At 41.5% G+C, this 15,131-nt stretch overlaps 2 protein-coding genes across 3 annotated transcripts in view; one reads left to right on the top strand and one right to left on the bottom strand.

Moving 5' to 3' along the window:
• ankrd27 (ankyrin repeat domain 27 (VPS9 domain)) overlaps positions 1-12,353 on the bottom strand; it is a 101,603-nt gene extending 89,250 nt beyond the window's left edge. For both annotated transcript variants that reach the window (XM_080186915.1, XM_080186914.1), the window contains exon 1: positions 11,403-12,353. In XM_080186915.1, the coding sequence (XP_080043041.1) occupies positions 11,403-11,501 (99 nt within the window). In that variant the 5' untranslated portion in view covers positions 11,502-12,353. The remainder of the gene's footprint in view (positions 1-11,402) is intronic.
• On the top strand, positions 1,185-2,757 carry LOC145342538 (regulator of G-protein signaling 9-binding protein). The gene has a single exon (XM_080188096.1). It carries the CDS (start codon positions 1,585-1,587, stop codon positions 2,287-2,289), a length of 705 nt encoding a protein of 234 aa, XP_080044222.1. The 5' UTR covers positions 1,185-1,584; the 3' UTR covers positions 2,290-2,757.
• Positions 12,354-15,131: the final 2,778 nt, after the last annotated feature.

Genomic DNA, 15,131 nt, shown 5'->3' with positions numbered 1-15,131 from the left:
TTACCAATGTAGCTATCTAAATGCTTTTTAAAAGACAAAATTGTACCCACCTCGACTATCACCTCTGGCAGCTTGTTCCAGACATTCATCTCCCTGTGAAAAAAAATTGCCCCTTTGGACCTTTTTGTATTTCTGCCCTCTCACCTTAAACCTATGCCATTTAGTTTTAGACTCTTACTTTTGGGAAAAGACGTAGACTATTTAACTAATCAATACCTCTCATTATTTTGTAGACCTCTATAAGATCATCCCTAAAGCCGCCTTTGCGTCAGTGTCAGCCAAGAATATATGAAGTCTCTGAAGTGGATCATGAATCCACGATCATCTTCTAACACCGGTGAGATTACTGCCATTGAGTCAACTTTAACAGTTCAGATCAGAGAAAAGATTTCATACTGCCTGCGTTAGTTGTGTCACTTTCTGTTACCTAACCGGTAATATTTTAAAAGATAATTTCAACATTTGCTTACGTGTCTGCTCTCAATCGATTCAGCTTCCGTTTGTCAGATCATGAGTGGTCTTTCTCCACTGTAACTGGAAACTCCCCTTGTGAGTTTCCAAATTAAATGAGCTGTGTTGCGCTTAATAAATTGGCAGTCGATATAATTTACTGATAATGTGCCCATTAAAGCGCCTTTAAAGACCTATTATTTATTCGAATTAGAGAGCTAATCTTCTCAGTTAAAGTTTAAACTACACACACATGAATATAATCTGTACTTCCCCCGCTGACGCCACATTTTTTGTCTCTTTAAAGCAAAATATATATAAACGCTGGTGATGCCGCCGCCGCCACCACAAATAGACGAAACGGAGGCAGGCCTCGCGAAAGAGAATCCTGTTTAGCCAACGCAAACCTGGCCCAGCAACTTGAACACGTACGCGTCTCTTCTGGTGTCCCGACATGAAGCAGGGGCAGACTCACCAAAGGGCCACGCACACCATCATTTCACCCCCACTTCAGCACTGAACTTTTCAGCACAGCTTTGCGGGGCTCACTGACAGCGGAAACAATGTTGCCATTCGTGTCACTGACAAACCTCCTGACCAATAACATCCCCACTTCGTCTTCCGCTGGTGGCTTCTCAGCCAATAGGCGGGACTCTGAGCAGCAGATGTAGCAGAATGAAAACATTTGGAAACAGGTTTCACTTCCTGGTTTAAGAGAGCACGTGATACGATAAGGTGCTTTTTATATTTTGATATTTAGCTTGTAGGCGAACCTGTGAGAATGCGTGCATTTGACGATGAAGCCATGCACTGACTCTCACAAGAATAATGATAGTTTTGTACTATTACATGAGGCGATAGGTTTGAAACAGTTTTGCAATCACAGTAGTGTTCAGGTACTGTGACTTAGAAAGTTGGTGCCAAACGATCAGAAGGCAAGAAAGAAGACAAATAAAGTCAGATAAGCATTATGAATGAATGGGTAGCTGTGGTAAAATTATTGAATCAAGTTGGATAATTTCGAGTTTTGACTTCGGTGGTTTCTCTTTAGAACTGTTACGGTACTAAATCCGTCTGCAATAACCGTTTATAACAAACGTGTCCTCGGGGATCGCACAAGACTACAGTACTGAAATGAAGGACGAATGTAAGGCGCTTTTGGACGCCTTAAACAAAGTGTCTGCCTGCTATCGACATTTGGTTATCTGCGCTGGGGGGACATCAGACTCTCAGAATTTACGCGAAGAGCTGAAGAAAACCAGGCAAAAAGCGCAGGTGTTGGCAATTGCCAACAAAATCAAGCTATCAACTATTTTAAAGGACAGATCTATCAGCAAGGATGATCGAGCTGAATTCGAACGGTTATGGGTGATATTTTCGACTTGTATGGAGATCCTGGAGAACGACATGAGAAGAGCTTTGGATCTGGGTCAGGAGTTTCCATTGAATGTTCCCACAAAACACCTCATCCAGACTGGGATGATTGGGCGAACATCTGCCGTGGCTGCCCGTGCCATGAGCGTTCAGAATATGAAGTATGATGAGTGCAACGACATAGACACTGTCGATCTGAACGAGTTGGAACAAGATATCAATGAAGTCAAGGAAATGATATATGAGATGGAGATGAAAGTGAATGTACTTCAATGGACAGTGGAAGCGAAACAAGCAGCTGGTCCAGAGCGACCCGCCGGAGCTTCATCGCTTGGCATGATATCCGTGCATGATGATGGCAACAAAAAACTGTGTGACACCAGTAAGGTCTTTGCTGGAGCGATGTTCGCTGCAGTGTTAATATTTGCCATTGCTCTAGCTGTGTGTGTTGTGAAATTTGCTTAATACTTCAATGTTCACATCCGCTTTAATTTTGCCCAAGGAATTAATTTGGGGCATTTGTTTGTTTTTGAAACGCAGGACCTATAGATTAATCTGGTTTACTTTTTTATGAATTGGGTAGCATTTTTCTAAAGGCAACTGTGTAAACTGCTGGTCCATGTTTACATTGCAGTTTAATTTGTTTTGGAGAAATGGTTACAGTCCCATCAGTGTTACAGTCTTTATCGAACTAATGCTTTGTACAGCGATGAGCATTTTATTGGCAGGTGAAGTAGCGTTCTATCTAGTCTTTGTGTACCTTGCTCCTCTTTGTGACTGATAAAACAAAATCATTCCGGTGTATCAATTAAAGTGTTTTAATAGAGCAAGCAATGTTTTAATTGTTAATCAGTATTTTGTAGCAAACTGCATATTGGCACTATGGTACAGGTGGAGTTAAAATGTACTGTACAGTATTTCTAATAAATGTCAATTTTGATAGCCAACGGAATTAAGTCTTATTAAACTTCTTTTTCCATTGCTAGGCAATGAATAAACGTTGGTTAGTTGTCACATGTGTTTGTTCTAGATTAGGAAGCAGAGTTGCGAGAAGTCAGAAGCAATTTTCCTGGTTCTTACTGTTCTTCAAGTTCGCTGCCTGAAGGCAGGTCCTTGATGGTTATTTGCCCAATTATAGCCATGAATTTTACCATGGGTAGAGCAAGGAGATAGGCTCCAAATCTACCTCAGCCTGAAAGAGGAACAAACCCTGTGCTGTTGGCGCTAATCTGATTCACACACTTGTCAATTAGTCACTAGAACTAACCGGCACCCACTCTGACCATTGCGTGCGTCAACAGGCTAGGGGTAAAGTCAACGATCAGCGTACTTGATGAGGTTCAACCAAGGCAATGCCTGATGCAATTTGTCAACTCAAAAACAGCTTCTTCCCTGCTACCATCAGACTTTTGACTGGACCTACCTTACGTTGAGTTGATCTTTCTTTATACCCTGGCTATGACTGTATCGCTATATTCTGCACCCTCTCTTTTCCTTCTCCCCTATGTACTTAATGATGTGGAGATGCTAGCATTGGACTGGGGTCAGCACAGTAAGAAGTCTCGCAACACCAGGTTGAAGTCCAACAGGTTTATTCGGTAGCAAAGCTTTCCGAGCGTTGCTTCTTCATGTGAGTGAAAAGTTGGGTTCACAAGCAGGGCATATATAGGCACAGATTCAACTTACAAGATAATGGTTGGAATGTGAGTCTTTACAGGTAATTAGGTCTTTATAGTTACAGATAATGCGAGTGGAGAGAGGGTTAAGCAAAGGTTAAAGAGATGTAAATTATCTCAAGCCAGGATAGTGAAATTTTGCAAGCCCAGGCATGGTATGGGGGTTACAGATAGTGTGACATGAATCCAAGATCCTGGTTGAGGCTGTCCTCGTGTGCGGAACATGACTATCAGTTTCTCCTCGGAGTTTCTGCGTTGTCGTGAAGGCTGCCTTGGAGAACGGTTAGCTAAGGATCAGAGGCTGAATGCCGTGACTACTGAAGCGTTCTCTGACAGGAAGGGAACACTCCTGCCTGGTGATTGTTGAGCAGTGTCCATTCATCTGTTGTTGTGGCTTCTGCAATTGGTCTCACCAATCTGCCATGCCTCAGGACACTCTTGCCCGCAGCATATCACGTGGACAATATTGGCCGAATCGCAAGATTGTGTACCATGTACCTGGTGGATGGTGTTCTCACGTGAGATGATGGCATCTGTGTCGATGATCCAGCACATCTTGCAGAGGTGGCTGTGGCAGGGTTGTGTGGTGTCGTGGTCACTGTTCTCCTGAAGGCTGAGTAGTTTGCTGCGGACAATGGTCTGTTTGAGGTTGCACAGTTGCTTGATGGCAAGTAGTGGGGGTGCGGGGATGGCCTCAGCAAGATGTTCATCTTCATCGATGACATGTTGAAGGCTCCACAGAAGATGTCGTAGCTTCTCCTCTCTGAAGAATTACTGGATGATGAAAGATACTCTGTCTGCCATGAGCTGTGTTTTGTCTTCTGAGGAGGTCGGTGCGGTTTTTTTTTGCTGTGGCACATCAGAATGTCGATTTGATGAGTCGAGCGCCATATCCTGCTCTTATGAGGGCATCATTCAGTGTCTGTTGTGATCCTCCTCATCTGAACAGATTCTGTTATATGGAGGACTTGTGTGTAGGGGATGGCTTCTTTAATATGTTTAAGGTGGAAACTGTTGAAGTGGAGCACCATGATATTTTCTGTGGGCTTGCGGTAGAGGGAAAGTGCTGAGGTGACCATCCTTGATGGAGATGTATGTGTCCCAGAATGCAACCGATTCTGGAGAGTGGAACTTGTTGATGTCGTCATATAGTTGTTTGTTCGCTGTGAGCCCAAAGGGGGAAAATGTCATTGATGTATTTAGTGTATAGCATCCATTGAAGGTCCTGTGTGGTGAAGAGATCGTGTTCAAACCTGTGCATGAAGATGTTGGCATGCTGAGATGCAAATTTGGTCCCCATGGCTGTTCTTATGTGTCTGGATGAAGAACTGGTTGTTGAAGATGAAGACATTGTGGTCTAGGATGAAACGGATGAATTGCAGAATTGCATCTAGAGATTGGCAATTGTCAGAGTTGAGTACTGAGGCAGTTGCAGCAATGCTGTCGTTGTGGAGAGAGGGTTAAGCACCATTGACCATCCAACCAACAGCCTCACCATGGATATTCTCCAGAATCAATTGCATTCTTGGACACACGCATCTCCATCAAGGACAATCACCTCAGCACTTCACTATAAGCAAGCCCACAGATAACCTCACGATGCTCCACTTCTCCAGCTTCCACCCTAAACACGTTAAAGGAGCCATCCCCTCCAGACAAGCACTACCATATACACAGAATTTGCTCAGAGGAGGAGGATTGCAACAGACACCTACAGATGCTGAACGGTGCCCTTGTAAGAACAGGATATGGCATTTGACTCATCAATCGACAGTTCCAACATGCCACAGCAAAAAAACTGCACTGACCTCCGCTGAAGACAAACACAGGGAACAGTGGGGAGAGTACCTTTTGTCATCCAGTACTTCCCCAGAACGGAGAAGCTACGACATCTTCTCCGAAGCCTTCAACATATCATCGATGAAGATGAACTTCTTACCAAGGCCACCCCCATACTTCCGCTACTTGCCTTCAAACAACCGTGTAAGACCACTGTCCGTGGCAAACTACCCAGCCTTCGGAGAACAGTGATCATGACACCACACAACCCTGCCACAACAACCTCTGCAAGTTGTGCTGGATCATCAACACAGATGCTATCATCTCACATGAGAACACCATCCACCAGGTACACGGTGCATACTCTTGCAACTCAGCCAACGTTGTCTACTTCATACGTTGCAGGAAAGGATGACCCGAGGCATGGCACAGTGGCGAGACCATGCAGGCGCTTTAACAACAAATGAATGGACACCGCTTGACAATCACCAGGCAAGGGCATTCAGCCTCTGATCTTCGTGACATATGACATTGCAGAAACTCTGAGCAAAAACTGATAGCCAAGTTCCACTCATGAGGACGGTCTTAACCAGAATCTTGGGTTCATGTTACACTATCTATAACCCCCAAGACATGCCTGGGCTTACAAGATCTCAATAACTGTCCCAGCTTGAGACAATTTACACCTCTTTAACCTGTACTTAACTCTCTCTCCACTCGCATTATCTGTACCTGTTAAGACTCAAGTTCCAACATTAACTTGTAAATTGAATCTGCGCCTATCTATGCTGTTTGTGAACCCAACTCTTCACTCACCTGATGAAGGAGCATTCCAAAAGCTTGTGCTACCAAATAAATCTGTTCGACTTTGACCTGGTGTTGTACTCTATGAACGGTATGTTGTGTCTGTATAGTGCTCAAGGAACAATACTTCTCACTGCCTACTAATACATGTGACAATAATAAATGAAATCAAAGATGATGCCCAAGATGTGCTGCAATGCCTTATCTTGTCAGTTTGGATCTTGTTTACCCATCTTGTGGGGACCATGAATTGGATTCAATTTGATTTTGTTTTTTGGATGGAATAACAATATTTAAAAAAAGGCTTAATACTGAAATGAAATACTACTTCAGGTACTGGAAATGCTGTACCTGTCAGCAACATCTTCCAAGAAACTAATATTGCTGCTTGACCTCTTGGCTAAGATAAAGCCCAAGATAGGCTGTAAAATCTTATCTTGTCAGCTTGGTTCTTATTTGGATTCAACTGAAATTTAAATTTGGTTTTTGGAGCAAGCAAAGAACGGACTTGAGTTTGCCTGGTTTTAAACATTGGTTTTGTAACTTTAAGGATGGAGTAAATTTTTAAAAAAACATTGTAGAAGAAAACGGAAAATCATTGGGCACGATCTTATGACCTCGTTGCACCCATCGATTGGTCAGGTGAGGTTGTAAGATCACACAAGCAGCAAATAATGAGAAATGCGCCTATTTTCCTACCGGTTCCCATCCTACCAGATACTTTTTTTGGGTGTGAAGATCGTGCCTAAAATAGTCAAGACATCAATTTTCAAGCAGCGAAACATTTCTGTGCAAACACAAATCAAATGTAAACAAGTCTTTTTTAGCTATATCTATGCCTATATTAATCTAGTAATAATTAAAATTCTTTGATTAAAAATATGTAAGTCTTTCCCTTTGTCATTTTTAATGAGAGGAATAATGCTGGAAAACTGATTCTAATATCAGACATATGCATCTTCCTCTCTCTCTCACATTCAGATATACCTCGCACTCACCCCTCTCTCACATTCACATTCACCCTCACCCCCCTCTCTTGCATTCACTCACACAGCCTCACATACACAAACACACTCACTTTCTCTCTCTCTCTCTCTGTCTCTTGAGGCCTGCAACCAATATTCCCACCCTCCACTCCTTTGCCAAAGCCTGAACGCCTGCTCCCCTTGCTCATTTCGTAAGGCTGAACACCCCCACACCCACTAAAGCTTTCCTGAGGACTGAACCACAGCTCCCTATCCCAAGTTGCCCCAGACTAGTCAGCCTATCAGCATCCTGTGCTCCAAGGGGTCCTGGTTCATTTGATTTTTCTCACTCTTTTTGAATTTTGTGTGTTCAAACCAGGGGACCCCAGTTTGGTAACTCCCATGACAGAGTGCAACAGACTTTTTTCACTTGTCAGGAAGATCAAAACTTTTGATATAAGATAGCTACAAGAAATCAAATTAAGAAATTTAGAAGAAATTTCCTTACTCAAAGATGTGGCGAGAATGTGGAATTCATTTTCACAAGGAGTGGTTGAGGCAAATAGTTTCAATGCATTTAAAGGGGGTGGAGCTAGATAAACATTTGAGGGAGAAAGAAATTAGGTACTTACGCTGATAAACAAATATAGACTGGTGGTAGCTCAAGTAGAACATGTATGTTGGCGTGGACTAGTTGACTGAATGGTCTGTTATTGCGCTTTATACAATATGAATGGAAATTCTGACCTAGCAACTTGCAGGAGTAAATGTTGCTACTGTTCAGGTCAGTAAATCCAAAGTATTTTATGGAACCCCCCCCCCCCCTCCGATTATAAGTTTTGTATCTTGAATTTGGCTAGGATAAGCATGATATGTTTCACTTCAGATCTGATTGAAATGACCCATTGGGGAACTTTTATCAAAGTTTATTTAAGAATATGTATGGAAAGAAAATTAGCAATAACTTTCATCAATTACGAACAAAAACAAAACCACAATAATTATAACCGTTAACAAATATATCTAAGATGCTCCAATCAAACCAATCTCCTGAACAAAATTCTTTAAATGGGTTTGACACAGCAAAGACTAATGCTCGCATGATACTGGAACTGAGTCCTTTAGATGAATTCTGCAGTTCTCTTGATAGACTCAGAACAGTTTCAGGTCAGAACAGCTTCCCATTACCTCAGGGACAGATTCTGGTCAAGCTACCAATAGCAGATTCTCCCCTTCAGAGAGGCAAGACCTGGTTTTCAGATAACCAGCAGAATTTCCAAATAAAAATAGACAAAGACAGACAAACACTTCTTTCCAGCTTAATGTCCCTTCTAAAACCAAACTAAACAGCAGCTCAAACTGAAAATGAAAGAACTCCTGTCACCTTACCTGCCAACCAGTTTTTCTCCTCCCAGTGCAGTCATAAACATCCCAGTAAAAATAAACAAACACCCACTTATGCAGCAAAAAAAACTCCTCCAGACAAACCAGTGCTACAATGAGAAAACAACTGAAGCTATGAGAGCTCCAGGGATCATGATTTAAAAATAACATTTTTAAAAGTACACTAACCTTGCTGTTTATACAAAAGCATGATGAAAATTCTTGACAATAGCAATGGATGGTTTGTGGGTTTGTTTACTCTACACAAGATTTTAATATAATCACCCAGCATAACTATCTAGCAGAAAATCATAAAGTCACTATTTTAAAATACTCAATCAAGTTATGCTAAATTTTATCTATAGATTATTTAGAAAGGTAAAAGTGTGAAGTTATTGTTGCTGAAAATATACATTTTGTAGAAGCTGTTCATCTTGCACTCATTAGGACAAATGAGAATAACATTGTTGGGGAAACCACAACTTTATACTGTATAAGAAAGATGCAATAGATACTTGTGCTGCAGCACTATATCATGGCAATTTAAACCTGCCATCATTGCACGAATCAGCTTATTGAGCTTATGAACTCACCAACTCATGCTGTTGAGTTCAGTTTTAACACCACCATGTACGCCAAAGTAAATGCTGTTGGTGTGGGATCCCCACGTGCCCCACTTCTCGCAAACATTTTGTTGGGTTCCATGAGAACCATGTCTTTGACACCTAACCTCCTATCTCTTACATATTTCCAACAGATGGATGATATGTTTGCTATATGTAAATGTGCAGCAGCATGTAATAATTTCCTAGCATGTCTTAATGTACTAGTTGAGTAAGCTGCTGGGGGTTTTCTATCATGGTTTACTGCAAACCTGCTTTCACTAGTCAGTACATGATTTTGGATTCTTACAGTTCCACATGCTTTAAAATCAGCTTTATCAGCAATCTTGTAAGTAGGGCCCGAGCCATTTGCTCATCACGAAAGCTTGATGCTGAAATATGATGAATCAAAGATATCCTGCAGGATAATGACCATCCTGCTCAGATCATTTTGCACTGTATATCATGTGAACTTTTGAATGGGTTTAAGGCTGTCAGAAAAGTGCTCAGTTTTCCTCAAATTAGCCTTCAAAAGCAAGGTATCTCAAAAATGTGAGTAATAGGTGAAGCTAACTGTTTCATGCTGCTAATATGTAGTAGCACAGTAAGAAGTCTCACAACATCAGGTTAAAGTCCAACACGTTTATTTAGAATCACAAGCTTTCAGAGTGCTGCTCCTTCCTCAGGTGAGTGGAGTAGTGGGTTCACAAACACAACATCTATAGACAGAGACACAACTGCAAGATTATGGTTGGAATGCAAGTCTTGTCAGGTTATCAAGTCTTTTAAATTTTATTTATTAAACACAAGTAAGGCTTACATTAACATTGCAATGAAGTTACTGTGAAATTCCCCTAGTCGCCCCACTCTGGCACCTGATTGGGTCATGTCCTTCAGACTGTGGGAAAAAACCAGAGCACCCGGAGGAAACCCATATAGACACGGGAAAAACGTGCAAACTCCACATAGACAGTGATCAAAGCCGAGAATCAAACCTGGATCCCTGGCACTGAGAGGCACCAGTGCTAACCACTGTGCCAATGTGCTGCCAAAGGCAGCTCCGGAGGCTGCCTCCGATCTTCGGGGAAGTATTTTCCAAGGCAGCCTTCAATACACACAACGCAGAATCACCGAGCAGAAACTCATAGCCAGGTTTCGTACGCATGAGGATGGCCTCAACTGGAATCTTGGGTTCATGTCACACTACATGTAACCCCATTTGGCCGGGGCGTGCAAAATCCTACTAACTGTCCTGGTTTGAGACAATTCACACCTCTTTAACCTGTGATTATCCCTCTCTTCACTCGCATTGTCTGTACCGGTAAATACTTGATTACCTGTTAGGACTTGCATTCCAACCATTATCTTTTGTGTCTCTGTTTATATATGCCATGTTTGTGAACCCATCTCTCCACTCACCTGAGGACGGAGTAGCACTCTGAATGCTCGTGATTTCAAATAAACCTGTTGGACTTTAATCTGGTATTGTGAGACTTCTTACTGTGCCCATCCCAGTCCAATGCCAGCGACTCCACATTATGCAGTAGCAACATGATTAGTATTCACCACTAACAAAATGCTGCCATCAAGCCAAAAATTGCTACTTGTCACATAAATGGGCAATGTGGGTAATGAATTTCAGTGAAGGTGTGAGACTAGACATGCAGGACGTATTTCCAAAGATTGGTGGATAGCATCAAGTAACACGTTCCTTCTATTGTTCTCAATGGGCAAAGTACAGATCATACCCAACCACCCTGCTGTAAAAAGTTCTGAACATTAGATGTGCTTCTGTGATTGGATAGCATTTGCTACATGATCATGGATGTATCAAAAATCTAAATCAATTTAAGATTGTCAGATGGGCTCACAGTTTGGCGCATTTGTGTATACTGGAAGCTATGTATAGTAATACATAGCGGCCCATTCTTTGCATTCGGGAAGAACATGTACATCCATTGCACTTGTTTCAACTAAAGAAAATAAACGATTGTCATTCATTTGTTCATTTTACAGGGCAATGTCTTCAAACAGAATCAAGCTGCTTGGTTTAAATTTCAAACAATGCTTGGCAGTTAACTGTCAGTCACCATCAACTGACGCATTCTCCATGGCAACAGTCCGATCAGAGTCATTTGCCAACCAATCAGAACCCTCTTCTCATGCAGTATTAAATTGTTTCCCCTGACATTAGTAATCTTGCAATTGTTCTGAATACAAAACAAAAGGCTTTGACAACTTTTTTTCAGCAATGCTCAAGTACTGTATGACCAAATGACTAACTTATTATTTTTAATAAACCAGTCTCAAACCTTCTACAATGTTGGAGGGCTACCGATTCACAGCAAAAGCTTTTACGCTGAACTTACCTGTATTGTTGCTGTGTTGCTGGTCGAAAGCTTCTGAATTAACAAAAATAATGATTCTTTTATATCTCCCCAAACTTCCTGAACATTCATCTTGTTCATATAGCTCAATATTTCCTCTCAACCATAATTCACAAAAGTGCTAACCAACCAACATTTCTGTACCTCATGCCAGTTGATATTTAAATTGCTCACAACCTTCATTTCTGCCCGTCTCTTCCAAAACTACAGTTATCACTGCAACACCAAACTCCTTTCCTCTTGGAAGGACCTGGGAAATGTTATTATCTCTCAATTCCATGCCCATTTTTATATATTTTTGCCACAGCGTTAAAACAGTGCTAATCTAAGTCCTAACTTTAAAACTATGTTACTCTATTCATCTCCAAGCCTTTGGCACAAGCAACTACTCCATCTTCCTTCAAAGCCTTTTTTGTTCAGCTAACTGGAATTATCATCCTTTGATTTCCCTCATATATTCAAACCGAACCATCATCTCCTAAAATGGATATTTCCTGCCCATATCTGGTGTTCCTAACTAACTTATTTTTCCCCTTCTTATTCATCATCTACATGCAGTTGCTTGGCAACATCATCCAAAGACAGTGTCAGGTTCCACATGTATTAGCCACACCCAGTCCTACCTCTCACCTGTTTTACCCACCATTCCCTTCTGTAACTTCTTACACGTCTGCAGCCTTCATAGGACTCTTCCAATTTTGATTTCCTTTCCATTCTCCACCTCAACATTTATAAACTTGCCCTACTTTGCCCTCAGCTATCTCGAGCCCAAGCCCTGGAATTCCTTTCCTCATCTTACCCATTTTTACACCTCTTTCCCTTCCTTAAAACCTCAATTGTGGCTTAGGTCTTTGAACCCTTCTTAATATCTCTTCCTTTGGCCAAATATCATTTTCTTCTCTATTTCAGCTTCCGTGAAGTGCTCTGGGTTGTTTTCCGCTGGTAAAGCATTTAAATAAATGCAAGCTTATGTTATTAACACTTCACTTGTGCCTGCCCACATATACAGCTAAGCAGCTTTAACCTTTGCAGGCATTGCGTAAAAGCAAGCATCGCCTAAGCCTTAGATTAAAACCTGATAGAAGTCCTCAATATGATTAAAAGCTGACATTTCACTACAGGACAGTGTGGCTAAAATGCTATCTCACGGAGCAGCATTGATTCAGTGTTCCTGGAAAGCATTTCAACTTCTGACTGGGTTCTTGACTTTCCACTAAACGCTAACGTCACTCCCATGCACACAACACTGATAGCTCAGCATTTCTGAAAAACATACTGACCCTGTTCTAATTTGAGAGATATCATGGCTGGTCATAACGATTAGAGTGCAGTTGACAATTTGGATAAGGATGTTACCTTCACCACTGCTGTTTCCTCAATGCAAGTTATACCTGGAAGGGCAAATAATTATTTCACTTGCAGCTATTGCAATGTGTGAAAATATGTAATCCAGATCTTGATATTAACTCAACATAACACACAGGCTTTGACTGAATCAGATTCACTTTTATAATCATGCAAGGTTTATTTTGTTACATGAAATTTAAAGCACAAATTATGACACAGTGCTAAGAAACATGATGGAGAAATTATTAGAACCGCAACTTATACTTGTATTTTTCTGGTGTATTTAACATAAGGAAACATCCTAAAGTACATCACAAACATATTTATTTACGTTTAAAGTGCAAGTATTAGTTTGGATCAGACGTTTAAATAGTTTGGCTTCATGAATGAAGGCAAATAATTAATCTATTATTAAATTACGTCATTCATAACTAAGCCGATTCTGATTTGATTTGATTTATTATTGTCACGTGTATTAACATAGTGAAAAGTATTGTTTCTTGAGTGCCATACTGACAAAACATACCGTTTATAGAGAAGGTAACAAGAGACTGCAAAATGTAGTGTTACAGCCAAAGCTAGGATGCAGAGAAATATCAACTTAATGCAAGCTAAGTCCATTCAAAAGTCTGACAGCAGCCGGGAAGAGGCTATTCTTGAGTCGGTTGGTACGTGACTTCAGACTTCTGTATCTTTCCGCGAAGGAAGAAGGTGGAAGAGCGAATGTCCAGGGTGCGTGGGGTCCTTAATTATGCTGGCTACTTTGGTGATGCAGTGGGAAGGGATGGGAAGCTGGTTTGCGTGATGGATTGGGCTACATAGAAAGGAATAAAGAACTAGAGGGCACAGCCTCAAAATAAGGGGGAGTCAATTTAGAACAGAGTTGAGGAGGAACTTCTTCCTAGGGTAGTGAATCTTTGGAATTCTCTGCCCATTGAAGCAGAGGAGGTTGCCTCGTTAAATGTGTTTAAGTCACGGGTAGATAGACTTTTGACCAATAAGGGAATTAAGGGTTATGGGGAGCAGGCAGGTAAGTGGAACTGAACCACTATCAGATCAGCCATGATCTTATTGAATTGCAGGACAGACTCGAGGGGCTAGATGGCCTACTCCTGCTCCTATTTCTTATGTTCTTATCTTCTTATATTCATGACCTTTTGTAGTTCCTTACGGTCTTGGGCAGAGCAGGAGCCATACCAAGCTGTGATACAACCAGAAAGAATGCTTTCTATGATGCATCTGTAAAAGTTGGTAAGATGTGTAGCTGACACACCAAATTCCCTTAGTCTTCTGAAAATGTAGAGGCACTGGTGGGTTTTTTTAACTATAGTGTCAACGTGGGGAGACCAGGACAGGTTGTTGGTGATTTGGACATCTAAAAACTTGAAGCTCTTGACCCCTTCTACTTCGTCCCCATTGATGTAGACAGGGGCACGTTCTCCTTTACACTTCTTGAAGTCAATGACAATCTCTTTCGATTTGTTGACATTGAGGGAAAGATTACTGTTGCCGCACCAGTTCAGCAGATTCACTGTCTCATTCTGTATTCTGTTTCGTCATTGTTTGAGATCCGACCCACTACGGGGTGTCATCAGCAAACTTGAAAATCAAATTGGAGGGGATTTTGACCACAGTCTTAGGTGTATAAGGAATATAGTAGATGGCTGAGAACACAGCCTTCTGGGGCACTAGTGTTGAGAATGATCGTGAAGGAGGTGTTGTTGCCTATCGTTACTGATTGTGGTCCTTGAGTTAGGAAGTTCAGGATCCAATCACAGACGGAGGTGCTGAGGCTCAGGGCACAGAGTTTGGAGGTGAGTTTCATGCGAATAATAGTTTGAACACTGAGTTGTAGTCAATAAACAGGAGTCTGACATTGGTATCCTTTTTATCTACGTGTTCCAGTGTTGAGTGCAGGGCCAGGGAAATGGCATCTGCTGTGGACTTGTTGCAGTAGTAGGCAAACTGTGGTGGATCCAGGAAGTACAGGAGGCTGGAATTTGATTCATGCCATGATTAACCTTTTGAAGCACTTCATAATGATGAATACCAGAGCCACAAGCATCATACCAGCAGAAATGTTTCATGTTAATACTTCACTTCCATGTGTATTCTACTTTTCTTTGCCTGTATAAGGACATGGTGAATTAAGTTTAAGTTTATTTATTAGTGTCACAAGTAAACTTACATTAACACTGCAATGAAGTTACTGTGAAAATCCCTGATTTGCTACACTCCGGCTCCTGTTCGGTTACACTGAGGGAGAATTTAGCATGTCCAATGCATCTAACCAGCACATCTTTCGGACTGTGGAAGGAAACTGGAGCATCTGGAGGAAACCGACATAAACACAAGGAGAATGTG

The sequence above is a fragment of the Carcharhinus amblyrhynchos genome, chromosome 4 (genome assembly GCF_965287045.1).
Source record: "Carcharhinus amblyrhynchos chromosome 4, sCarAmb.v2.hapA, whole genome shotgun sequence".
Classification (NCBI taxonomy): Eukaryota; Metazoa; Chordata; class Chondrichthyes; order Carcharhiniformes; family Carcharhinidae; genus Carcharhinus; species Carcharhinus amblyrhynchos.
The sequence above is the reverse complement of the archived record's forward strand: the minus strand, read 5'-3'. Positions and strand labels throughout refer to the sequence as shown.